The sequence below is a fragment of the Borostomias antarcticus genome, assembly GCF_949987555.1.
Source record: "Borostomias antarcticus genome assembly, chromosome: 25".
NCBI classification, from domain to species: Eukaryota; Metazoa; Chordata; class Actinopteri; order Stomiiformes; family Stomiidae; genus Borostomias; species Borostomias antarcticus.
In genome coordinates this window covers 6849481-6875269 of record NC_140258.1, presented here as the reverse complement: position 1 = coordinate 6875269, position 25789 = coordinate 6849481, and the positions used below count along the sequence as shown (strand labels likewise).

Sequence of the window (25789 nt, the reverse complement as noted above, 5' to 3'; positions counted from 1 at the left end):
AAGCAGAACTGGAGAAAACAGAGATAATGGCTGTGAGTGAAACGGATCCAAGTGATGTGTCCAAAGATCAAGATCAGACGTTTAGAAAGAGTCCACAAAAGGGGAGCTCCACGATCAGCAAGTATGACAACGTTCCTGTGGACAGAGGTGTTTCTCTCACCGCTAACAAAAGCAAACTGTCCACTCACAATGGGTCGACAGACAAAGGCAAGATGACATCCTCAGAGGTTGAAGAAATGGCAGCAAGAGACGACACAGTAAAAACAGAGCAGGGAACTTCAAGCTCAAACCATGAAGAAATCAAAGAGAACCAATATGTTTACAGTGAGTTCTCCAAAGAATTCAAACTGTTTAGCATAAATGACTCAGCAGTGGTTGATAATAAGCCATCTGACTCTATGAAATCGAATAAAAACGTCTCAGATGCATCCAAAATTAAACCACAAAAACATGAGCAGAGCATGGCTCGAGAACTTAAAGACAGCACAGCTCCCGCCAAATCTCTGCTACTTGAGAAGAGAGCAAGGCCAGCAGAGCCAAGCGGAGCACCAGGTAAAGACCCCCACCCTACATCATTCAGAGCACTGTCTTACAAAGAGAGAGGCCAGACCAAGCAGGAGATTCTGACCTCCAAACTGAAGGCCCATGCAGAAAAGGAGATATCGGCCATAAAGGAGAAGGGCTACGCCATACGAGACGGCTTTTTACCCAGGCTCCCCACCAAGCACCTCGCCCTGAGTTCCACCATGCGGCAGAAGCCCCAGTCAGACATGAAGAAAGAGGGGTCAGCCACTGTTAGTGGTAGTGCTCTCCCTAAGCAACAGGCGCCAATAGAGACTGAGACAGTGAAATCTGTTTCGCCTGCGGTCAAAGACAGACACACCAGTGCACCTCAAGAAATGCTCTCATTGAAACAGATGAAACAGCCAAACAGTGAAATGAATGTGGACCCAGACAATGTAAGGACAGGAGGGGAAAGGTATATGTCAGAGAAAGAGAAGAAAAATGAAGCCACATCTGCAGATCTGAATGCCCCCCCTACACTTGAGCTAGGGAACGGCAAGGTGACTCCAGAGAATGACAATGTGCAGATCATGGGAATTACGGTGACTGTAAGAGAAAAAGAGCCCTCGGTGAACAATGAACAGGTGAACAAAGACTTAAGTCTTTCTCAAGAACACACTTTGGAAGGGAGAGAAAAGAAGAATGTGGAGGCAATTGCTACCAATAAAAGTCAGCCCAGCTTGGGCCAGATATCCAATAAAGATCCTGGTAATCTAAAACAGAAGACTCCCTCCGCCTCAGCTTTCTCTCCAGGTGAAACTACTTCAGATAATAAAACCCAACCGAATGAACAGAGTGTGCCTGTAACAAGCAAACCAGGAGATGTTGCTGTAAAAGTGTCAGTAATTGCAGAAAAGGCCAGAGTTGGACAGCAAACTCAGCCACAAACAGAGAAAAGTAGCAGAGAAAGTGAGAGGGCTGTGAGCGAGTCTGCAGTGAAAGAGAGAGGGAATATGTCAGAGAGGGCAAGTCCTCCATCGAGCGACGGATCTCAGTCTCTGAGAGAAACTACACCCCAGGACCCCCCGGTAGTCAAAGATGGCTGCCCTGCAGTCGTTGAACCAGCTAAAAATAAACCACTGGCTGAAACTCAACCCCTTCTCTTTAAACAGGGTATAATAGCCAGGAAAGCCAAAGACTACGCACGTAGCGACCTAAATGAGAGCTCAGTGAAGACTTGTGTTCAAGACGGAAGAAGCCTCAGAAACCCAACAGCAGTTCGAGGGGGCGAGGACGATACTCACGACGGCATTGCCGTCCGTGCCAAACCTACATTTGAGATATCGGCCATCGCTGACTACGCCAGGTTGAAGGTAATCTCCCAGGATGAGGAGAGGCCTAAATCTGACACCCCGGGAAGAAAGGACGAATATTTCCCCAGGATCCATACTCGTCCCAGCAGACGGCCTGTGTTCACTTCAGAGCCAGAAGAGCAAGCAGGGAAGGAGACAGTAGGTACAGAAAAGGAGGTCCCAGCAGCAGTCTATCATAAAGAGGCCAAAACATCGGCGGTGCTGTCAGCCATGGAGCAGGAGCAGAGGAGGACAGGGATGTTCAGACTGAAGGAGAAAGAGAAACAGGGCATCCTGCCTGAGGATGTCAGAACTAGTGAGGGCGTCACGGTCACAGAGACAGCATCTTCACAACTCCTAGAACATGAAACCACAGGGAGGAGGAGGGTGGAGGAGAAGATAGCAAAAGAAAAAGAAGAAGAAAAGAGGAGGGATGAGGAGAGGAGAGCAAAAGAGGAGGAAATGAGGAGGGAGGAGGAGAAAAGGAAGGAGGAGGAGTGGAAGAAGGAGGAGGAGAGCAGAGCAAAACAAAGAGAGGAGGAGAGGAAAACAAAAGAGCAGAGGAGAGTGAGAGAGGAGGAGGAGAGGAAGAAAGAGGAGAGAAGGAAGGAGGAGGAGAGGAGAGTGAAACAGAGAGAGGAGGATAGGAGGAGGGAGGAGCAGAGGAGGAAGGAGGAAGAGGAGAAAAGGAAGGAGGAGGAGAGGAAGGAGGAGGAGGAGAGGAGAGCAAAAGAGGAGGAGAGTAGAAGGGAGGAGGAGAAAAGGAAGGAGGAGGAGAGGAAAGCAAAAGAGGAGGAGGAGAAGAGAAAGAAGGAGGAAGAGAGGAGGAAGGAGGAGGAGAGGAATCAGCAGGAGGAGAGGAGAGCAAAACAGAGAGAGGAGGAGAGGAGAGCAAAAGAGGAGGAGGAGAAGAGAAAGAAGGAGGAGGAGAGGAGGAAGGAGGAGGAGAGGAAGCAGGAGGAGGAGAGGAGAGCAAAACAGAGAGAGGAGGAGAGGAGAGCAAAAGAGGAGGAGGAGGAGAAGAAGAGGAAGGCGGAGGAGAGGAGGAAGGTGGAGGAGAGGAGAGCAAAAGAGGAGGAGAGGAAGAGGGAGGAGGAGAAAAGGAAGGAGGAGGAGAGGAAGAGGGAGGAGGAGAGGAAGGCAAAAGAGGAGGAGGAGAAGAGGAAGAAGGAGGAGGAGAGGAGGAAGGAGGAGGAGAGGAGAGCCAAACAGAGGGAGGAGGAGAAAAGGAAGGAGGAGGAGAGGAAGGAGGAGGAGAGGAAGAAGGAGGAGGAGAGGAAGGCAAAAGAGGAGGAGGAGAAGAGGCAGAAGGAGGAGGAGAGGAGGAAGGAGGAGGAGAGGAGAGCCAAACAGAGGGAGGAGGAGGAAAGGAAGGAGGAGGAGAGGAAGAAGCAGGAGGAAAGGAGAGCAAAACAGAGAGAGGAGGAGAGGAGAGCAAAAGAGGAGGAAGAGAAGAAGAGGAAGGCGGAGGAGAGGAGGAAGGAGGAAGAGAGGAGAGCAGAAGAGGAGGAGAGGAGGAGGGAGGAGGAGAAAAGGAAGGAGGAGGAGAGGAAGGCAAAAGAGGAGGAGGAGAAGAGGAAGAAGGAGGAGGAGAGGAGGAAGGAGGAGGAGAGGAGAGCCAAACAGAGGGAGGAGGAGAAAAGGAAGGAAGAGGAGAGGAAGAAGCAGGAGCAAAGGAGAGCAAAACAGAGAGAGGAGGAGAGGAGAGCAAAAGAGGAGGAAGAGAAGAAGAGGAAGGCGGAAGGGAGGAGGAAGGAGGAGGAGAGGAGAGCAAAAGAGGAGGAGAGGAGGAGGGAGGAGGAGAAAAGGAAGGAGGAGGAGAGGAAGAAGGAGGAGGAGAGGAGGAAGGAGGAGGAGAGGAGAGCCAAACAGAGAGAGGAGGAGAAAAGGAAGGAGGAGGAGAGGAAGAAGGAGGCGGAGAGGAAAGCAAAAGAGGAGGAAAAGAAGAAGAAGGAGGAGGAGAGGAGGAAGGAGGAGGAGAGGAGAGCTAAACAGAGAGAGGAGGAGAGGAAAGCAAAAGAGGAGGAGAAGAAGAAGAAGGCGGAGGAGAGGAGGAAGGAGGAGGAGAGTAGAGCCAAGCAGAGAGAGGAGGAGAAAAGGAAGGAGGAGGAGAGGAAGAAGGAGGAGGAGAGGAGAGCAAAACAGAGAGAGGAGGAGAGGAGAGCAAAAGAGGAGGAGGAGAAGAAGAGGAAGGCGGAGGAGAGGAGGAAGGAGGAAGAGAGACGGAAGGAGGAGGAGAGGAGAGCAAAAGAGGAGGAGAGGAGGAGGGAGGAGGAGAGAAGGAAGGAGGAGGAGAGAAGAGCAAAAGAGGAGGAGGAGAAGAAGAGGAAGGCGGAGGAGAGGAGGAAGGAGGAAGAGAAACGGAAGGAGGAGGAGAGGAGAGCAAAAGAGGAGGAGAGGAGGAGGGAGGAGGAGAGAAGGAAGGAGGAGGAGAGAAGAGCAAAAGAAGAGGAGGAGAAGAAGAGGAAGGCGGAGGAGAGGAGGAAGGAGGAAGAGAGACGGAAGGAGGAGGAGAGGAGAGCAAAAGAGGAGGAGAGGAGGAGGGAGGAGGAGAGAAGGAAGGAGGAGGAGAGAAGAGCAAAAGAAGAGGAGGAGAAGAAGAGGAAGGTGGAGGAGAGGAGGAAGGAGGAAGAGAGGAAAGCAAAACAGAGAGAGGAGGAGAGAAGGAGGGAGGAGGAGAGAAGAGCAAAAGAAGAGGAGGAGAAGAAGAGGAAGGAAGAGGAGATGAGAGCCAAACAGGAAAAAGAGAGGAGAGTAAAAGAGGAGGAAGAGAATAAGAAGAAGGAGGAGGAGAGGAGGAAAGAGGAGGAGAGGAGAGCCAAACAGAGAGAGGAGGAGAGGAGGAACGAGGAGGAGAGACGGAAGGAGGAGGAGAGTAGAACAAAATACGAGGAGAGGAGGAGAGAGGAGGAGAAAATGAAGGAGGAAAAGAAGGAGGAGGAGGAGAGAAGGAAGGAGGAGGAGAGGAAAGCAAAACAAAGAGAGGAGGACAGGAGGAGGGAGGAGGAGAGACAGAAGGAGGAGGAGAGGAGAGCGAAAGAGAATGAGGAGAGGAGAGCAAAAGAGAGAGAGGAGAGGAGGAGGGAGGAAGAGAGGAGAGCAAAACAAATAAAAGATGAGTGGAGGGCAAAAGTGGAGGAGGCGAGGCAGATGGAAGAGGAGAAGAGAGTAAAAGAGGAGGAGCGAAGGAAGGAGGATGAGAGGAGAAGGGAGGAGCTGAGGAGAGAGGATGAGAGGAGAATGGAGGAGAGGAGGAGCGAGGAGGAGAGGAGAGCAAAACAGATAGAGGAGGAGTGGTGTGGAAAAGTGGAGGAGGCGAGGAGGATGGAGGAGGAGAGGAGGGCAAAAAAGGAGGAAGAGGAGAGGAAAGTCAAACAGATAGAGAATAGGAGGAGAGAGGAGCAGAGATGGGCAAAACAGGAGGAGAGGAGGGAGGAGGAGGAGAGGAGAGCAAAAGATGAGGAGGAGAGGAGAGCAAAAGAGGAGATGGACAGGAGGGAGATGGAGAGGAGCGCAGAGAAGGAAAGGAGAGCCATACAGATGGAGGAAGAGAGGAGGGCAGAAGAGCAAAGAACGATGCAGAAAGAGGAGGAGAAGAGGGAGCTGGAGAGGAGAGAAAAACAGAGAGAAGAAGAGAAGAGAACAACTCTGACTACCAGACAGGACTCAGACAAGATGGACGCCCTCCAGTACTACTCCCTCGGTGCCCCGGACGGAGAGAGACGGTCCAGAGACAGACCCCTGCGCTCACCCCTGCCTTCCCCACGGAGGGGAGACCGTCTGGGGCAAGAGCCGGCCGAGGACTGCGGTCCCTACGGAAGGCCCAACCCCACGGCCTCCCCCGCCCTGTCGACCCCCCGCTCCAACGCGTCGTCCCCGGCCTTGGGGGCCAAGCCCGTCATGTTCAGGGTGAAGGACAACACCTTCAGGGGCCCCGCCGTCACCAAGTCCGTCCGGCCGCGCTACAAGAGCTTCGGGGAAGACTTCAGGGCGGGCTCCCCCCTGGATGGCTGGCGAGACCGGCCCGAGGAGGAGCAGGAGAGGGCGAGAGAGAGCGCCGGCACGCCCGTCTACCGCCAAGCGTCCGATGCTGCGCCGCCCTCACACCGGCTGCCGCCGACCGTCCGGCGGTCGCCAGTTCCGCGCTCGCCGGTCCCGCGCTCGCCGGTCCCGCGCTCCCTGCAGGCCCACAACTACCCTGGCGGCATGTCAGAGCACAGGGAGTACAGAGGCCGGTCCCGGCACAGTCTGGCGTTGGACGAAGACGACTCCCGCTCAGTTGCCAGCAACATGTCGGAGGATGTGGGTAGCTTCGCCGCCAGTAGCACCGCCGACCTGGGCGACTTCCGCGGGGCGTACGACTCTGAATGGGCCGGCAGGGCGGGCTATGAGAGGCCGGACTCGGCCTGCAGCTTCAGCAGTGACGCTGGCAGGGCCCTCGGCAAACCGCCCACCGTGCCCCCCAAGACCGAGAAGGCCCTGAAGCGGGCCAAGAGGCTGACCACGCGCCGGATCAAGAAGGAGTTGCCGCCTATGGCCCCGCCCGACCACCACGACGACGCCGCCGCCGCCCCTGAGGAGAAACCCGCATCCGCCTCCGAGCCACGTTCCTCCTGCCGCCCCGCCCTCGCATCCCCGCACTTCACGGCTCCCGTAGCGATCGCTCGCGCCCCCTCGCTCGTCTCCGGCGTCCCCTCCTCATCCTCCCACGCGGACGCGCGCACCACCCAACGCCCCGCCTTCCACGCTTCGCCCCACGCCGCCGCCCCTGTCTCCCTCCCCCACGCCCCCCGGTCAGTGGCCAGCGTCCCGTCCTCCTCCACCGCCACCCAGCCAGTGACCCAATACCACGTGGAGCCTGGCTACGTGCGCTCCTACCCTCTGACCCAGAGGAAGGTCCTCCAGGACCCCGGGTCGGGACAGTATTTTGTGGTGGACGTGCCCGTCCCGGTCAAGACCAAGACCTTCTTCGACCCGGAGACGGGGAAGTACGTCCAGCTGAACGTCCGTCAGTCGGGCCAGGGCGGGTCCCAGCCAGCGTATTCCCAGCCCCACGTCCCCTACAGTCAGCCACAGTCGGTATACACCCAGCCCCAGGCCCAGGCCCCCAGCCCCTACACTCAGCCCCAGCCCCAGGCCCCCAGCCCCTACACCCAGGCCCAGGCCCAGGCCCCCAGCCCCTACACCCAGCCCCAGGCCCCCAGCCCCTACACCCAGGCCCAGGCCCAGGCCCCCAGCCCCTACACCCAGGCCCAGGCCCAGGCCCCCAGCCCCTACACCCAGGCCCAGGCCCCCAGCCCCTACACCCAGCCCCGGCCTTTGTCCCCTTCGTCCGGCCGGCCGTATCCGCTTTACCAGGGCTACCACCAGAGCTACCAGCCCCAGCCGGTCACCTCCCTGCCCCCGCAGAGGTCCAGCTCGGGCATGTCCGCTCCGGGCGGCATCTCCCTGGACTCCCAGGAGCCCGAGTCGGGGAGGGGGAGCCGGGGCCGGAGGCAGGAGGTCCAGGGGAGGGCCAGGAGCCGGAGCAGCCTGGGCTATGTGAGCCAGGAGAGTCCACATGGACGGAGCCACAGCCAAGAGCGGGTCCCCTTCGTGGACACGGCCGCGGCCTATGGCGCGCGCAAAGAGTACGACCCGCACACCCCTCGCAGCGCACACCCAGGGTACAACAGACACTCCCGGCAGCCGAAGGAGGGGTCGGTGTACGATGAGAGTAAAGATCCCGCTCCCCCTGGCCCTCGAGGCCTTAACATCATCACCATGAGCGAGCTGGAGGACTTTGCTATGGACTCCTCTGACTGGTGATGGCTGTGATGTGTGTAGCAACACCGGGAATTTCAACACATGGAGATATTGGATTCTCAGAAACCCGCTTGCTATTTATAATGGACAAAGTGATATGGCTGCACATGTGACATATTCAAGAACAAAGTTTGTTAAAGATTTTGTTTGTGTTGATGAAGATTTCCTTGTTGGGAACGCCTGCTGTTATATTGCTGCTCCTGACATTTGCTGCTTTTGACGTTTTGTAGTGATTATGAACTAGAAGCTATTTATTGACTGTGTCACAGAAATGTTTACCATTCCATTTTTGAATGTGTTACGATGTCTATGACTCGATGGTGTATTTGATCAGTATCACTGTTGCCAAGAACTGAGAACATCTGACAAACTGAGTATTTCTGCAGTATTTTTATAGTATCTTAAGTATTAACTGTACTATGTGGTTGCCTGTTTGAAGAGATTTCAGGTTGTTAGTACAGTAGACTACTACCAGAGACAATGTGAGACATTTCATAACTTTACTGTCGGTGAAAACCTCATATGGATCGACCAGGTCACTCTTCACACAGTGAAATACATGTAGGGGTGTTGTCAAATCCAAAATGGCTTTGATAGGCCAAGACGGGCTTTATGCAAATTACTACTACTACTTTATTCAACCACACACTGTACCCAAGTGAAATAAGCTGATTTGAATCTTGCTGTTTGGTAGCTTTTCATTTTTTTTGATGAAAAAATAGTCCACATTATTTTGAATGTGTGAGAATGTTTCTGTCTTGCTGTGAAATTAAAAAGAGTGACTTTCTGCAGACGATGAAAAGCACAACTTAATTCTGCGCTGTCAGGATTGTGAATGTCTTTAAGAGGCATCTTGAAAATAAATAATTAAAAAGTACAAATCTAAATAAAACACTGCACCTGTCTGTTGATCTTATTTTAACCATTTCACAGAATAGACACAAATAATACACAGTAATACACAAAAATTATCATGCCATACTTGTGAGTCTGACATAGTAGCTGCAATGAGCTTGTGTATTGATGTTGCCATGCTCTTAGTTCTGAGAGGCGTTCTGTGGATCAGACAGGCACGTCTGTGGACACCACAGGATTAAGACCCCTAGGAAACAATAAAAGACAGGCCTGATATTTCTCTGTAACCTCCCAGTACTGTCATAATGTTACTTTACCCTGCTTGGCAACAGTACAGTATTGCTGTCAAGTAATGGCAGCCAATGACAAGACTGTCTTTAGTTCATCTAATCCTTCTGTCCCTCTGGCGCCATCTTTAGACGCCTCACCACTCTGTCACATCCGCTGGACTAGAGCTGGACAGCCCCTAAACAACATACAGAACCACTATAAAAAAAAGGACTGTGCAACGTCCTACAAGCTGACTGAACGCGGATGCATCGTGAGCACTCAGTGCTGCTATTCACTGTCGTCTCACCATAAAGATTCAGTCTTGGACAGAAGACGATGACACATTCAGGCTTTGTTTAATACACAGCCTCGTTAATAAACAACCTCCTAGTTGTTATTCTGAAACAGAATCCATGTTCTTTCCAGGGAAGTCCGAGTTCTATGTTCAGTCTGAAGGGTTAAAGTGTTTCTGTTCTGTTCTGGCAGAGTTTGGAGCGCCAGTCAAATCCCTGCCTCAGCGTTTTGGCGTGACCAATAAAGCAGCAGGCCTTAGCTCGCTGGGACAGGCTCACGACCACAGCTTAGAGAGGCCGGCCCATGCCACTCTGGCCACCAGGCACACAGACAGGGAGACGTCTCAAACACACATGTAAACGCATACACACACGCGTGGGGACGCACACACGCATACGCACAAACATATATACAAAAGCACCTACTATAAGCAGAAACACATACAGTACACACACATACACACACACACATTATCTCATACACACACACACACACACACACACACACACACACAGAGAGATGCAAATATACCCACATACTGTACAACTGGCCAACAGTATGCAAGCACACATACAGTACCTTGTAATTATTTACATTCAGTGAAAGGACTCATTGACAAAACTCCACAAACAGACACAAGACATTTTTTTGTGAGTGTCTAGAGCCATGTATTCCCACTGTGCCCCTGTGCGTGTGTGTGTGTGTGTGTGTGCGTGTGCGCGCATCTTTGCATGTGTGTGTGTGCGCGCGTGTGTGTGTGTGAAATTGGGAATATGTGTAGCCTTTAGTGGATTCCAAACAAAGGTTTTTTCAAAAGGAGAAACAATACCACATGTATGCACCCACACAGAGACAAACACACACACACACACACACACACTTCACATACTGTACACACACACGCACGCACACACACACACACACACACACACACACACACACACACACACACACACACACACACACGCACACTAAGAGGAGAGTCGACCGTTGCTTCTCAAATTCTGAGCCTGTTCCAAAACTCCACACGGGAACACAGGAAATGACATTTCCTACATTTTACAGAAGAGCGGGAGGGAGGGAGAAAGAGAAGAGAGAGAGAGAAAGAGAGAGAGAGGGAGAGAGAGAGAGAGAGAGGGGGAAAGAGGGAGAGGGTGAGAGGGGAGGGAGAGAGAAAATGTTCCTAAAAGTAGGGGGAGTTTCTAAGTAGGAACAGAGCATGTACTGTTTTATATTACACTCCAAGAGTTGGGGAAGCAGAGCGAGAGAGAGAGAGAGAGAGAGAGAGAGAGAGAAAGGAGGAGTGAATGATGGGACAGGGTGGGAGACTGGTGGGTGGTATGACTAGAGTCAAGTCTGGTGGTGAACGTAGCTGCTTGTGTCTGACTGTTGCATAGCTGTGCAGGTTTATGGATTCACTGACGCTGGAAAATGAACTTCTCCTGCGTTGCAGTCCTTTTCCTGGTCAGAGCTCTCCTAGCAGGTAAGCTGTCTGTTCATCCTTCACTACTGGGACAAAACAAACAACATTAACCCCAACGGTCACATTAACATGATATCTGACTCTACCAGATAGAAGGAAGGAAAGAAAGAAAGAAAGAAAGAAAGAAGGAAAGAAAGAAAGAAAGAAAGAAAGGAAGAAAGAAAGAAAGAAAGAAAGAAAGAAAGAAAGAAAGAAAGAAAGAAAGAAAGAAAGAAAGAAAGAAAGAAAGAAAGAAAGAAAGAAAGTTTTTAAGAAGAGCAAAAGAGGTGCTTGTGGCGTTTACTTGCATTCGCGATATACTCTAAAACATATGCTGTCGATCCCTGCTCTTTGATGTGCTAAATATATGACTCTGACATGTGGGCCATGTCAACCGAGCAGAGCTCAACACGTCCCATCTGCCAGTGTACATGGGAGCAGACCAGGCAGTGTGCTGCCTTCTCTGGATCCAAACACAGCCAGTCAGCCAGCGGGGCTGGGTGAGGAGTTAGACCCCCTATAGGACGGGTGGCTGGACGTGGTCAGGGACAGGGGAAGAGGGGGGGCCTCATAGCAACAATCTTTATTGTTGCTATGAGACCTCATAAACACTTTGTGAAAACAAGACATTAGGAACAATGTGCTGCATGGAGTGAGTGATTTTATTTGACGGAAATACAAACATAATCACAAGCGACCTCGCGGCCCTCTAAAGTGCATTTCTGTTGTGGTCAGCATGACCTAACAACATGTGGCGTAGCGAGGGGCGTCTGTACCATGTTCATAATGACATGGTATACAACTCAGACAGACCCTGAGGGATACTTACAGTACATCCAGGAGCTGGTGCACAGATGGTCCCTGTTATCTTGTCTTCTCTTTCTCTTTTTCTCTCTCTCTTTCTCTCTACATATCTCTCCCTCTCTCTCTCTTTCTGTCTACTTTCTACACCTCTCTCCCTCTCTTTTTCTCTCTCTTTCTTTCTCTCTCTCTCCCTCTCTCTCTCTCTCTCTCTCCCCCCCTCTCTCTCTCTCTCTCTCTCACTCTCTCTCTCTCCCCCCCTCTCTCTCTCTCCCTCTCTCTCTCTCTCTCTCTCCCCCCCCCCCCTCTCTCTCTCTCTCTCTCTCTCTCCCTCTCTCTCCCTCTCCCCCCCCCCCCTCTCTCTCTCTCTCTCTCTCTCTCTCTCAGAGGCTAGTCTAGTTTAGATAAATGCTTCCAACCTGTAGAGGCTCCTGCGTGCTGCCTGCCTGTTTGATCAACCATATTGTATCCAGACTCTCTGACTCCTCTGAGCAGCCTTGACCCAACTGGCAGCGCTGAACTACACACACACACACACACACACACACACACACGAGCACACACACACACACACACAATCACGAGCGCACACACACACACACATAATGTTGCGCACATAATTCTGTGAGGACAGATAGAGTCTAAAAGGCCAGGCTCTCTTTTAGGTGTGTGTGTGTATATGTGTGTGTGTGCGTGTGTGCGTGTGTGCGTGTGTGCGTGTGTGCGTGCGTGTGTGTGTGCATCTGTGTGTGTGTGTATATGTCTGTGTGTGTATGCTTGTGTTAACCTTCTTTCTCTAAACACTATACCATTACACCGTACCATTAGATTTAACTGGCAGGCAATCAAAGATCTGGGAAAAATTATCTCTTCCATTTACTATGAAGCAGTTTACTAAAACTACAGAGAGATGCACGAAAGCAAGTTTATAATGTATACTGTGTGTGTGTGTGTGTGTGTGTGTGTGTCCGTGTCCCACAGGGGTGTGTGAGGCCCTGAACGTGAGCGTGACCCCGGCGCCCGTAGCCACGGCGACCGAGGGCGACAACCTGACGCTGTCCTGCCTGGTCTCCCAGAGGAAGAGGAGCAACAGCTTCCTGGTCCTGCGCTGGTTCTTCTCGCCTCCTCCTCCTCCTCCACCGCCGCCCCCCTCCTCCTCCTCCTCCCCTCCTCCTCCTCCTCCTTCTCCCACCCCCGCCGGCCCCGCCGAGCTCCTGATCGTGAAGATGACGATGAAGAGGACGCAGCTATACGGCAACTACTCCCGCGGCTTCCCGCGGCCGCGCTTCCTGCTGGAGGAGGAGGTGGAGGGCGCCGTGTACCGCCTGGCCGTGCTCAACCTGACCGCCGGCGACCGCGGCGTCTACACCTGCCGCGTCCAGGAGATCCGGCGGCACCGGAACGCCTGGCGGGCGTCGTCCAACGGCACCGCTGCCACGCAGCTCATGGGTAAACACACATGCGCGCACACGCACGCGTATACACACACACACAGATACAGGTGTGTGACCATGCATATGCGCACACACACACACACACACACGCATACAAGTAATGGACTGCACTGTATTTTTTAGCGCCTTTCTACCTTACAGGACAAATCGCTTTACAACGGCCTCTCATTCACCCATTCACACACACATTCACACACCAATGGTGGCCAGCTGCCATGCAAGGTGCTAACCTGCTCATTGGGAGCAGTTTGGGGTTTGGTGTGTTGCTCAAGGACACTCTTGACATGTGTAAAGGGAGGAGCCAGGAATGGAACCGCCGACCCTGTGGTCATTGGCTGACCCCACTCTACCTCCTGAGCCACAGCCGCCCACGCGCTTAAACTTAACATCCCGCCGTCGCTCTGTGCATGCGCGCGCACACGGCTGATCACCTACTGAACACGTGTGCTCGTGTGCGCGCGCATGCACAGAGCGACGGCGGGACGCAGGTCAAGGGTCAGGAGACTGACGGGACAGCTGTTTCCTCCGGGCCCTCTCCACAGGCAGGCGCTGATAGCCACGCCTCTCTCTGTGGGGCGGACAGGATGGCCCCAAATACCTCTCGCTGTACACCTACTGACCAGGGGGGGGGTCCCTTAAACCCAGACACACACACACACACACACATTTCTACTCTACATGTCTCCCCTGCCAAGGAAAACAGCGGAGGGGTCTGTCCGTCGATGAGTCGGAGACAGGGGAGGCCTGGTACCAACATAGTAAACATTCAGCCAGGCCTCCCCTAATGGAACTCTTCCTCGGAATCTCCTTACAGAGAACACATGGCTCACGCATGCACACACACACACACACACACACACACACACTGGCACACCCACACACGCTGACACACACTGTCGAGAGAGAAGTGTGTGTGTGGGGAGGGGGGGGGAACAGACCGGGAGAGAGACGACTGTAGGAGTGAGAGAGAGAGAGATAGAGAGAGAGATAGAAGGGAGGGGGATAGAGAGAAAGAGAGGGGGAGAGAGAGGGAGGGGAAAGATAGATAGATATAGAGAGTGAGAGAGAAAGAAAGAGAGAGGAAGGAAGAAATGCAAGGCCGATAGGAAGAAGAGAAATACTGTAGAGTGTAGAGCTATTCCCCGAATCTGAGCAGGTCTTTTCCTGTGAGCAGAGCAGCAGCAGCGGTGGTGGTGGTGGTGGTGTAGCGATGGTGGTGGTGGTGGTGTAGCGATGGTGGTGGCGGTGATGGTGGTGGTGGTGTAGTGATGGTGGTGGTGGTGGTGTAGCGATGGTGGTGGCGGTGATGGTGATGGTGGTGGTGGTGGTGATGGTGATGGTGGTGGTGGTGGCGGTGTAGCGATGGTGGTGGTGCTGGTGGTGGTGGTGGTGTAGCGATGGTGGTGGTGGTGGTGGTGCTGGTGGTGGTGGCGGTGATGGTGATGGTGGTGGTGGTGGTGTAGCGATGGTGGTGGTGTAGCGATGGTGGTGGTGCTGGTGGTGGTGGTAGTGTAGCGATGGTGGTGGTGTAGCGATAGTGGTGGTGCTGGTGGTGGTGGTAGTGTAGCGATGGTGGTGGTGTAGCGATGGTGGTGGTGCTGGTGGTGGTGGTAGTGTAGCGATGGTGGTGGTGGTACCTGTAGTGTAGCGATGGTGGTGGTGCTGGTGGTGGTGGTACCTGTAGTGTAGCGATGGTGGTGGTGCTGGTGGTGGTGGAGGTGTAGCGATGGTGGTGGTGCTGGTGGTGGTGGTACCTGTAGTGTAGCGATGGTGGTGGTGCTGGTGGTGGTGGTGGTGTAGCGATGGTGGTGGTGCTGGTGGTGGTGGTAGTGTAGCGATGGTGGTGGTGTAGCGATGGTGGTGGTGCTAGTGGTGGTGGAGGTGTAGCGATGTCTACCCCAATCCGTGTGTGTCTGCACCCCGTCCTCTGGCATTTCCATTTCAAAACAATGAGCTCACACAGCCAAAACCACACTCCACACACACGCGAGCGCACGCACACACACACGCAGACACACGTACACACACACACTCCACAATATCACCCACTGTCTGACGGGCAGGGGTAGTGCTGAGCACGTTTAAAAACAAACCATCCGCATGACGTCAGTTTGCAAGCTTAGTTCTTCTGAAAGTCTGAATGGAACTAATTTGTACCAGAATATGCTGAATCGAATGAAAAAAAAACCCTGACCTCACAACATCGTCCTAGACTCTTTTCGGGGCACGGAATTGTTGTTTTGCAGAGATGGAGGCGGACGGACGTTTCTATTTTCTTAGCTCCCAGACCTACAGTCGTCTGACAGTCGGCCAGACAGAAGGAGTTCCCTGCGACAACGCCCTGCCCGCCTATACCGAGTTCAACGACCCACTAATGGAAGCCACACAACCTCCACACAACCTCAGGCATCTCTACCATGCGCTCGCCACAGACACACAACCCTCACGCGACACACAACCCCCCCACACACGCACAACCATACGAGGCGCACGACCAACGCGGAGCCAACAGACGCGCAAACAGAGAGAACCTGGACAGAAAACAAAGAGGAGAACCACGTCAGAGTTACGTGGCTGAGGGGTTTTCCCCGAGAACAAAGATTCTCTCCCCCTCTGAGAGGTCCCAACCTCTCCTCTCCCTGTCCTGTCCCGGCGGAGATACTAGAGAGAGAGAGGAGAGAGACAGAGACAGAGAGAGAGAGAGACAGGGCCGGCTCGCCTCGCGCCAGATGCTGACTGCTCGTTTTCCTCGACTGGGCCACGGAGGCACGAAGCCAGCGCCGTTACATAACCCCTCTCTCTTTAACAGAGCGGGTCATCTGTCCCCGGACGCTCCTCCGGGGCTACTTCTGCCGTTCCCCTGGCCTCCGGAGAGAGAGCCCCGTACCGAGCCGAGCGGTGAGCTCAGCGCCAGTGCGGTTATTAGAAGGGACTTCAGTGTGTGCCAAACGGCTTTTAGATCCAGCGCAGGGAAGCGGGGGTGGGGGGGGTCCCTGCGCACACTTTCACTCAATCAGCGCCTTTTCTTCCGCCAAAGGGATCGTCCTCGGGTCAATTTAAAAACAAAGAGCTTTCAGATGAAATGAAAATGGTTCCCAGAAAGGGCCAGAAAGACACTTTGATATTGAGCGCGTGTGTTAGGTAGCCATCTGTCTCAGATAGACCAGCAGATGGATGAGGATGAGGATGGATGAGGGCTGTGGTGTAGGCTACACTAGCGGCCTGTCAGAGCCCTGGGCCAGGGGGCTATCAAACAGAGAACGCGTATGTGTGCAATCGTCTGTATTTTCCTGTATTTGTGTGCGTGGGATTTGCGTGTGTGTGTGTGCATGTGTGTGCACGCTTGTGTGTGTGTATGTGTCTATGTGTGGGTGTGTGTATGTGGGTTGCGTGGGGAGCTGGATTCTGCTAGTGGTTTGATATGGTGTGAAGGCCCTATCTCTGTGGATAAGCACTGTGTGTAACTCAAGATGAAGTGTGTGTAGAGAGGGAGAGGTCTGCTCATATTCAGTGGTGGTTAATAAGTAATTGCCTGTGTAACTGCTGTGAGGCTGTGGATATGGTTTGTTTGTGCGTGTACGTGTGTGTGTGCCAGCTTGTACAGTATGTGTGTGTGCCAGCCTGTACAGTATGTGTGTGTGCGCGTGTGTGCGTGCGTGCATGTGTGTACAGTACAGTATGTGTGTGTGCGCGTGTGTGCGTGCGTGCATGTGTGTACAGTACAGTATGTGTGTACAGTGGTGTAGCTGAATAGCTGTTCCTCATAACTCAACACCAGAACAGATGTGAGAGGGATCCACGTATCGTATTAGAGTCAGGGTTGGACTGAGACAGCGCTGCTGGGACTCTTACAGCGATGCAGACTGCCTTCTGTCCAACAGGGAAGAGTGTGTTCCATATTGTATCGCAGCGAACTGTTAAAACGGCAAGCTCATAGCTAAAAAAAACACATAAAATATCGAAAATATATTGTTAAGAAAAGGCTTGTGTTAGTAGTGTCAACGTACTGTAGTGACATTGTCATTGTTTGACCAGTACTGTACTCCGGCTGGTAAAGACCTTGCCTGGGTGTTGAGGATACTGTGGAGGCGTCAGTGGTTTAGTGGAGTGTGTCGGTGTTAACGGTTTAATGAGTGTTTATCATCGCCTGTGCTGAAAAGACGTATTAAAAGCCCATTTCCCAGGCCAGAGGCTAAGTAGTCTGTGCACAGCACCTCTCCTCTCCCTCGTCCTCCAGCGCCACACACCGGACATGATGCCCTTGGCCCACACTGATAACTCATCAGATATGCTCGCATACACACGCACGCGCACACACACACACACACACACACAGACACACACGAGATTGCATTCACGTGTAGATGGAGATGGGATTCACACCCCATACTGCTCCTGCTCTGGGATGGGATCCCACTAGGCCTGTGTGTGTGTGTGTGTGTGTGTGTGTGTGTGTGTGTGTGTGTGTGTGTGTGTGTGTGTGTGCGTGTGTTTCAACCTTTATTTAACCGAGAGGGGCGGCAAAGTGTGTGTGTGTATGTGTATCAAGGTTATTATAGTTAACGAAAACTAACGAAAAAACGAAAACTAGGTGTGAAAAAACATTTTAGTTAACTGAAATAAAAATAAAAACTAGGCTTTACAAAAAAACGATAACTAACTAAAACTGTATTGTGCGTTTACAAAACTAACTAAAATAAACTAAGATTATGGAGAAAATGTCCTTAGTTTTAGTCTTTTTAATTTCATACATAAGCCTAGTATTTTGGGTGGATATGAAATCTATCCTCCATTTTTCTTTAGCTGTGCCCCTGCGCAGAAGTAACCTGACGTGCGCCAGATGGTTTGTTTCACACAGAATGAAATAATGTGAGCTCACAAGATCAGGATGGTCTCACAAGGCTAGCGCAGAAGAAAAAAAAACTAAAACTAATACTGAAACTAATAAAAACTAAACTAAAACTAAGCATTTTCAAAAAATAAAAGCTAAACTAAACTAGCAAACCTGCTTTAAAACTAATCAAAACTAAACTGAAATTGAAAACAAAAAGTTAAAACGATACAAAAAAAAAACTAATGAAAAAAGCAAAACTATTATAACTTTGGTGTGTATACTGTATGCATGTGTGCATTTGTGTGTGTGTGTGTGTGTGTGTGTGTGTGTGTATGTGTGTGTGTATGCATGTGCATTTGTGAGTGTTTGGCTGACCATAGCCATCTCTCACTGCCTCCTAGTCTGACAAATATTTCCAGAAACCACCGACTCACTCTGTTGCTTCAGGCGAGCGCAGAGAGACGGCACTTCTGTTCCCCTGGCAAAAGACGGACCTTAGGTTCTCCGCCTCAACACCGACGTACCCAACATTTCTGACATTCCTGTTTCTGTCCTGTTTTCAGTTCACGTCGTTCCTGAAGACAGCAGTGGTGAGGGAGTGTGGCGTCTGTTTGAAGGTACAGAACGCTTCTTTACTGCATACGCTCAACGCTTCACTTCCCAGAGATCAGCGCGCTGCATGAATGAAACCTAGAGACAAATAACCAAACTGTATATGTGCGTTTGAATTTTTGGGAGAAAACTTGATCAGTAACAGATGTACAGACCATCCTAATAATATTTTGTGTGAATGATATACATCACTTGCAAGTACACAACATCCTCTATATAGTGCTGTGCATTTACCCTCTTGTGATGTAAAAGTCATAAGACACTGTGATAACAAAACAGTAACACAGCTGTAAATGTAAATAGCACATATATGGTTATTAGTCTGTAGGCTTCAATTAACGAGCACTGCAGAGGTGACAGGAGACAACCGCTGATGACCTGCTGTTCCAGATGTGTGTGAACTCAACTGTACATGTGTGTCTGAGATGTGTACCTGTGTGATCTCACCTGTACATGTGTGTCTGAGATGTGTACCTGTGTGATCTCACCTGTACGTGTGTCTGTTCCAGATGTGTACCTGTGTGCTCTCACCTGTACGTGTCTGTTCCAGATGTGTACCTGTGTGCTCTCACCTATACTTGTGTGTCTGTTCCAGATGTGTACCTGTGTGCTCTCACCTGTACGTGTGTGTCTGTTCCAGATGTGTAGCTGTGTGATCTCACCTGTACGTGTCTGTTCCAGATGTGTACCTGTGTGATCTCACCTGTACGTGTCTGTTCCAGATGTGTACCTGTGTGCTCTCACCTGTACGTGTGTGTCTGTTCCAGATGTGTAGCTGTGTGATCTCACCTGTACGTGTCTGTTCCAGATGTGTACCTGTGTGATCTCACCTGTACGTGTCTGTTCCAGATGTGTACCTGTGTGCGGTGCTGATCTGCTCTCTGGGGCTGCTCTCCATGTTCATCTTCGCCCTGGTCCTCTCATGCCAGTACCTCCACACCAGACACAGACTCAAAGGTAGGTCTGACCGTCACACACATGCACGCACACGCACACACATACACGCACACGCACACGCACATGCACACATACACGCACACACACACATACACACACACACACACACACCTCATATCAGTCAACCACTCCTACATCTAAGGGAGACATCTTCACTTCACACTCATAATCCCCGATTCCCACAACAGACACCAATTGACTGGTGGGACTTGTCATTGACTAATAGACCTATTTTCCCACCAACGGTCTGCTATTTGTCTATGCAGAACATTATATATGCTTAATGTATAGCCTACCAATGACGATGAAGCCACAAGTCTCATAAAGTGTTTTGGTTTGCTTAGTCTCTAACCCTGTGGTGTGAACCTCTCCTCTTCACAGTTGCCAGCTACTACCTGGTCAAGTGTCCAGAAAGCAGGTGAGTCCTTTGTCACTGGGATGTCATGGAGTTTGGTACAGTGTGACATATTGAGTTTTTGCTTGAGACAGCTAGACAACTCTTAAAGAAATGAGACTGATCTTTGGCATCGTCTTCCCCAGCTCTGGAGAGACAGTCACCAGCTCGGTCAGCTCCTCCAGCTCATCTCCAGGGACACACAGAAAAGAGCTGAGACCCAAACCAACCACACGCAGAGAGGAGGAGAGACCCCCGTACATACTGACTAAAGGTAAGATACTAGACCCCCGTACATACTGACTAAAGGTAAGATACTAGACCCCCGTACATACTGACTAAAGGTAACATACTAGACCCCCGTACATACTGACTAAAGGTAAGATACTCTAGACTCCCATACATACTGACTAAAGGTAAGATACTAGACCCCCGTACATACTGACTAAAGGTAACATACTAGACCCCCGTACATACTGACTAAAGGTAACATACTCTAGACTCCCATACATACTGACTACAGATAACAAATACAACACTGTAGACCACCATACATACTAACTAAAGCTAAAACACTGTAGACCACCATACTGTACATACTGACTAAAGCTAAAACACTGTAGACCACCATACATACTTATACAAACTACAGTAAAAGTAGACCACTGTGTAGAGCACTATACTGTACATACTAAATAAAGTATCAGATATATGCAGATTGATGCCTACAGTAGAACATTGTGTAAAGCCTCATTATATTCTCCACAACCACTCGGGTGGCGAATAGGCTGCCAGAGATTCTCCTTGATAGGGAGGAAACCCTGAGAAGGTCCAGAGATCCTCCTTGATAGGGAGGAAACCCTGAGAAGGACCAGAGGTCCTCCTTGATAGGGAGGAAACCTTGAGAAGGACCAGAGATCCTCCTTGATAGGGAGGAAACCTTGAGAAGGACCAGAGGTCCTCCTTGATAGGGAGGAAACCTTGAGAAGGACCAGAGATCCTCCTTGATAGGGAGGAAACCCTGAGAAGGACCAGAGATCCTCCTTGATAGGGAGGAAACCCTGAGAAGGACCAGAGATCCTCCTTGATAGGGAGGAAACCCTGAGAAGAACCAGAGATCCTCCTTGATAGGGAGGAAACCCTGAGCAGGACCAGAGATCCTCCTTGATAGGGAGGAAACCTTGAGAAGGACCAGAGATCCTCCTTGATAGGGAGGAAACCCTGAGAAGGACCAGAGATCCTCCTTGATAGGGAGGAAACCCTGAGAAGGACCAGAGATCCTCCTTGATAGGGAGGAAACCCTGAGAAGGACCAGAGATCCTCCTTGATAGGGAGGAAACCCTGAGAAGGACCAGAGATCCTCCTTGATAGGGAGGAAACCCTGAGAAGGACCAGAGATCCTCCTTGATAGGGAGGAAACCCTGAGAAGGACCAGAGGTCCTTGACTTCCTCAGCTGATATCAGTGTTGGACGCTTGTTTATGTTTTCCAGCGCCTGCTTTTTCTCAAAGACCACGGAAACCCAGACGGTTAAAGAGCCAACCCCGGAGATCCGTCACAGTAAGGCCTCCTCTTATTGGCTACCTCGCCCGTACCCTCTGCCAATTAAAAACCTTAATAAACTCCAATTATTGTGTTGAACCAGTCTGCCTATGGAGTCAACACAGACCTTTATTAATCATTTTGTGTGATTCTTTTTGTGTTTAAATGTTTTTGCTGCAAATTGTTTGATATTTGCATTCAAAAACGTGCTTACTGCTTGTCCTCGTATTATTTTCTATCAAGTTATATATTCCAAGCGGGAGAGATATACGCAGGGGAATTACACGCTTGGTCTCCCTAGGCTGCTTGATTGTCGACAAGAGTTATTGCTGTCTCCTCCTACCGTTATGAGCCTGCTAATTCTATTTAGCTTTATTGCTTCTCAACACAATTATTTATTTAGAGAGCTTTGTGTTTATTTCATTATATTTACAGTAAAAGTGTCGTAAAGGATGTACAGTACAGCAACTATTGTATCTGTCCCTGTTTCAGGGGGTTATTTTTGTTGCGAAACGCAGCATTCTAATTGGCTGTAATTCAACTGGTCTGACTCTGATAGGCTGGAGCATGTGAACGAGTCTCTGGCACGACCATGCTGATTGGATTAGAGGAGCGGAGAGGATCCGAGGACACAGGACAGGGCTCCTTTCAGACGGAATGTTCCAAGATCTGACAGAATGTTCTAGTTAAGAATGTGAGGCTTGTAAAAGATTGCACAACTGGATAGCACAGCAGGGGAAGGGGTCAGAGCTAAACTCATCTTTAAAAGTACAGCGGGTCCTGTTTAGACGGCACGGCGCCTATCTACTTACTGTACATTTTCATTTATGGTCACACACCCAAAAATACATTTCTTTCTCTCTCTCTCTCTCTCTCTCTCTCTCCCTCTCTCTCTCCCTCTCTCTCTCTCTCAGTCTCAGACACGTGTGTCTGAAGAGGACAGTCTGACCTATGCAGAGCTGGAGCTGGTCAGACCCAAGCCTTTAGAGCCCTCCTCCTCTTCCTCCTCCTCCCCCTCCCCCTCCGCTATGCCCTCCCCCTCGGCTGGCCTCCCCCTCCCCCCGCCCCCTCCACCAGCCCCGCCTGGCCCCGAGGCTTCGGCCTCCAGCCCAGACACCATTTACGCCCAGATCCTCTTCCAGGAGAAGCAGCTGTAGAGGGACGAGCTACAGTATCAGAGGTGGCACACCTGGCACCTCTGGGGACACGGATGCGACAGGAACCTCCAGGAGTTTAGGAGAGGTCTACCTGCCAACGAGGCCCCGGGACCCTCTCGCACCAAAAGACTCTATTTATGAAATATCAGTGTAGTAAGCTCTAGCCTACATAATCGCCTTATAAAAGCAGGTGGAATTCACAGCTGTGTGTGCCAAGTTCTGCCAACATAAGTTAAGTTATGCTGTAAGATATGTAACATGCTCTGTTTGATGGTGAAATGTGTAGATACTTACTGTATGTACCTAACCAAGAGTAATCATCTCTGTGTGCTTATCGGGCCTGGGTCGAAATACTATTCCAAATCCTTTCAAATCCTTTGATAAATAGTGTTAGCTTGAGTCTGTCTGGAGAGACAGGTGGGTGGTTTGCATTTTTGGGGAACAGCCCATTGGTTCCAAGACAGATACTGTAAGTAACTGAAGTTATTCCACATAGTATTTGGTCCGAGGACTGGTTCTGGCTAAGCCATATCTACTAAATGTGGTTATTATAGACCATGGGGGTGCGATTTGTACTCCACGAGGAACCATACGGAACCCTCTACTGCTCATTTTAACCCGAGAAACTTGGGAGTTGTAATTTTTCTATGAAACTGTTATAACCTGTTTGAATACATTGATATCCTGTAAAGATGTTTCAAATGTCAGTTGGTCATTGCTTGGTTTCAGGCATTTAGAACCACGGAAGAGGTTTTAGAGGAATGTGTAGGACGCATGTTAGTCCATGATTCCACCTGGACTGATGTTGCTAGGGCAACCCCTACGAGGACCAATCTCAACGACAGCCCATAATAAAACATAGACACTAAATGAGAAGGCATGGATTCTGGAGGAAGCTGGGGACACGCTCCGACACTCCAGAAGTGAAGGTGGAGGCCATTTTGTGAAGGTCAGTTTGTGAAGGATGGGGTGAAAGGAATGGTATTGAGAGGGAGGGAGGGGGGGAGAGAGAAAGAGAGAGAGAGAGAGGGAGAGAGAGAGAACAGAGAGAGGCTGCCGTCCCCCACAGTTCAGACCCACTGACTAAGATGAACCCACTAATGACTACATTTATTCAAATTAGACTAATTGTAATCATGGTTAATAATTAGCTTTACAGTGCATTATAATTGGGTTAGGCTACAAGATGGTTCTGCCTAGGTGCAATAATTTATTTGATTTAATTATTCTGAAGAAGCCAACAGTTTGACATTTAATACCATAAAACCAGTGGAGCTGAGAGAATGGAGCTGGCCGGCATTTTCAGAGAAGGTCATTTCTGGCTCTGTGAGAATTATGACGGCCATTTTCCACTCTATTAAGCCACTCCACTTAGCACAATTAGCCACATGCACAAAGGTTAAAGAGAGATACCTCCCACTTTTCTGGGGGGGGGAGGAGGAGACAGACAGACAGACAGACAGACAGACAGACAGACAGACAGACAGACAGACAGACAGACAGACAGACAGACAGACAGACAGACAGACAGACAGAAGGAGTGAAGGGGTGAAAAATAAATATATAATTTTAAAAGGAGGGAGAGAGAGAGAGGGAGAGTCGGGCCTGCATCTGTTCACCAGAGCTCTGTTGTTGTGGCGTTGCCATGATCATCTGCAGTTGGACTAATGAGAGAGCAGAGCACTCTGGGTAGTCTGGTGTGGGTTAGTGAACATGCCAGTGGTTGGCCAATCAAAAACACACCCAAGGGGTGAGACAGAGAGAGAGAGAGAGAGAGAGAGAGAGAGAGAAAGAAAGAGACGCCAGACCTTACCTGTTACCCACACAGGCGGACAGTAAGCCATGGACTCCACCTCAAATCAAGCGAATACTCTACACCCAGTATCCAGCTAGACCGGAACCTCCACACATGCACACACCAAGCTAATGCCAAACACGCTCAGACAAAAACATGCTGTAACGAACCAAACATTCCCGATTTCACAACGGGCAGACTAAACATCCTGAGAACATCACACCACAACAACCACATAGCAACACAACACACTGTAACTGTGTGAGAGTGAGTGAGTGAGTGTGTGTGTGTGTATGTGTGTGTGTGTGTGTGTGTGTGTGTGTGTGTGTGTGTGTGAGTATGTGTGTGTGTTCGGTGTGTGTGTGTGTTATGTGTGTGTGTGTGTGTGTGTGTGTGTGTGTGTATGTGTGTGTGTGTGTACGTGTGTGTGTGTGTGTGTGTGTGTGTGTGTGAGTGTGTGTGTGTGTTGTGTGTGTGTTTGTGTGTTGTGTGTGTGTGTGTGTGTGTGTGTGTGTGTGTGTGTGTTGTGAAGCACGTGGGAGGGGGAAACTAGAACAACAGTGTCAGCTCCTTGGTTTCTGAGCACTTCCGAGACAGCACTTCCAAACAACAGCTGGTGCTCGACCACAGTGAGACTCTTACTTCAGTGTAATCCCCTCCCCCCCCCCCAACAGAAACACAACATCCCTGCGTGACCTGAGATGTTTAGATACATCTGTTGGCGAGTTGTTTCAGCCACTCCGCGGGCGCGCTCGCACTCTCCCGCGCTCGGCGTCTCCGGCGTCCCCCAGCGACGTCCCGGCGATGGTATACTGTCGCGCGCCGCCTTTCGCGTGCTCACTCCGCGCACCTGCGCTCTGTCTCCGATCACCGCAGCTGTCTGCAATCTTCTCATCGCCGCTCAGTTCCAAGCACCCGGTCAGCGCTCCCGACTCGTCGCCTGATGGTGCCACAGCTTATGTGGTAAGGTACCGTAGCCATATATGGTAAGACTACCATAACCGTAACCCCCTCCCCGAGTTGTGCTTTTGGGTGCAACATTGGTGAAGTCCTACCAGTTGAGCTCCTATGTGAGTCCACAACCTAGCAAGAACGCATTCTTTTATATGATGAGACAGCAAAAAAGATTTAATCTAATTCAATACAATCCAATATTTACACAAATACAAGACAATCAACAGAATATGAGCCAGTTGCATACATTACATTCAAGTATAATTTGTCAATCTCACATTGTCACTTCAATTTATGTTGAAACACTTCTACATGTACAGTAGCTCATCTAAACCCTATCCCTGGGAAATTTCAGTCCAGCTCACCACTGTACATTCCACAGCAATTCAGTAAGGGGCTGAGTTTGGTAAAGCTGAGATAAGTAAGCCTACAGTAAGGGTCAGTGAGGATCAATCGGAGTCAGAGGTCAAGGGTCAAGGTCATCTCTAGCCTACCACTCCTGGATCAGCAGAGGTCTGCATGTCTCCTCTGCCAGCTTTGAGACTCTCAGGAGTGTGTGTGCTGTAGGCCCGTGGCTGTGTGTATTGTTGAGGGGTCCTGGTGGGTAGAGTGTGTGTGGGTTGAATCTGGGTAGAGTGTGTGTAGGTTGAAGCTGGGTAGAGTGTGTGTAGGTTGAAGCTGGGTAGAGTGTGTGTATTGTTGAGGGGTCCTGGTGGGTAGAGTGTGTGTGGGTTGAAGGGTCGTTCCC

General features: G+C 50.7%; 2 protein-coding genes across 2 annotated transcripts in view; one reads left to right on the top strand and one right to left on the bottom strand.

Annotated features, from left to right (window-relative positions):
• Positions 1-10511: 10511 nt before the first annotated feature.
• On the top strand, positions 10512-22292 carry vstm4a (V-set and transmembrane domain containing 4a; the record flags this gene model as incomplete). The annotated part of the gene is made up of 8 exons (XM_084458763.1): positions 10512-10563; positions 12325-12792; positions 18195-18248; positions 19093-19200; positions 19582-19618; positions 19741-19868; positions 21086-21153; positions 22056-22292. The coding sequence occupies 8 exons, from the start codon at positions 10512-10514 to the stop codon at positions 22290-22292; spliced, it is 1152 nt and encodes a 383-aa protein (XP_084314889.1).
• Positions 22293-25431: 3139 nt separating this feature from the next.
• Positions 25432-25789, bottom strand: part of wdfy4 (WDFY family member 4) — a gene marked incomplete at its 5' end in the record, with an annotated part of 64762 nt that continues 64404 nt past the window's right edge. Inside the window, one exon of the mRNA XM_084458762.1 lies at positions 25432-25789. This exon is cut by the window's right edge and continues 71 nt beyond it.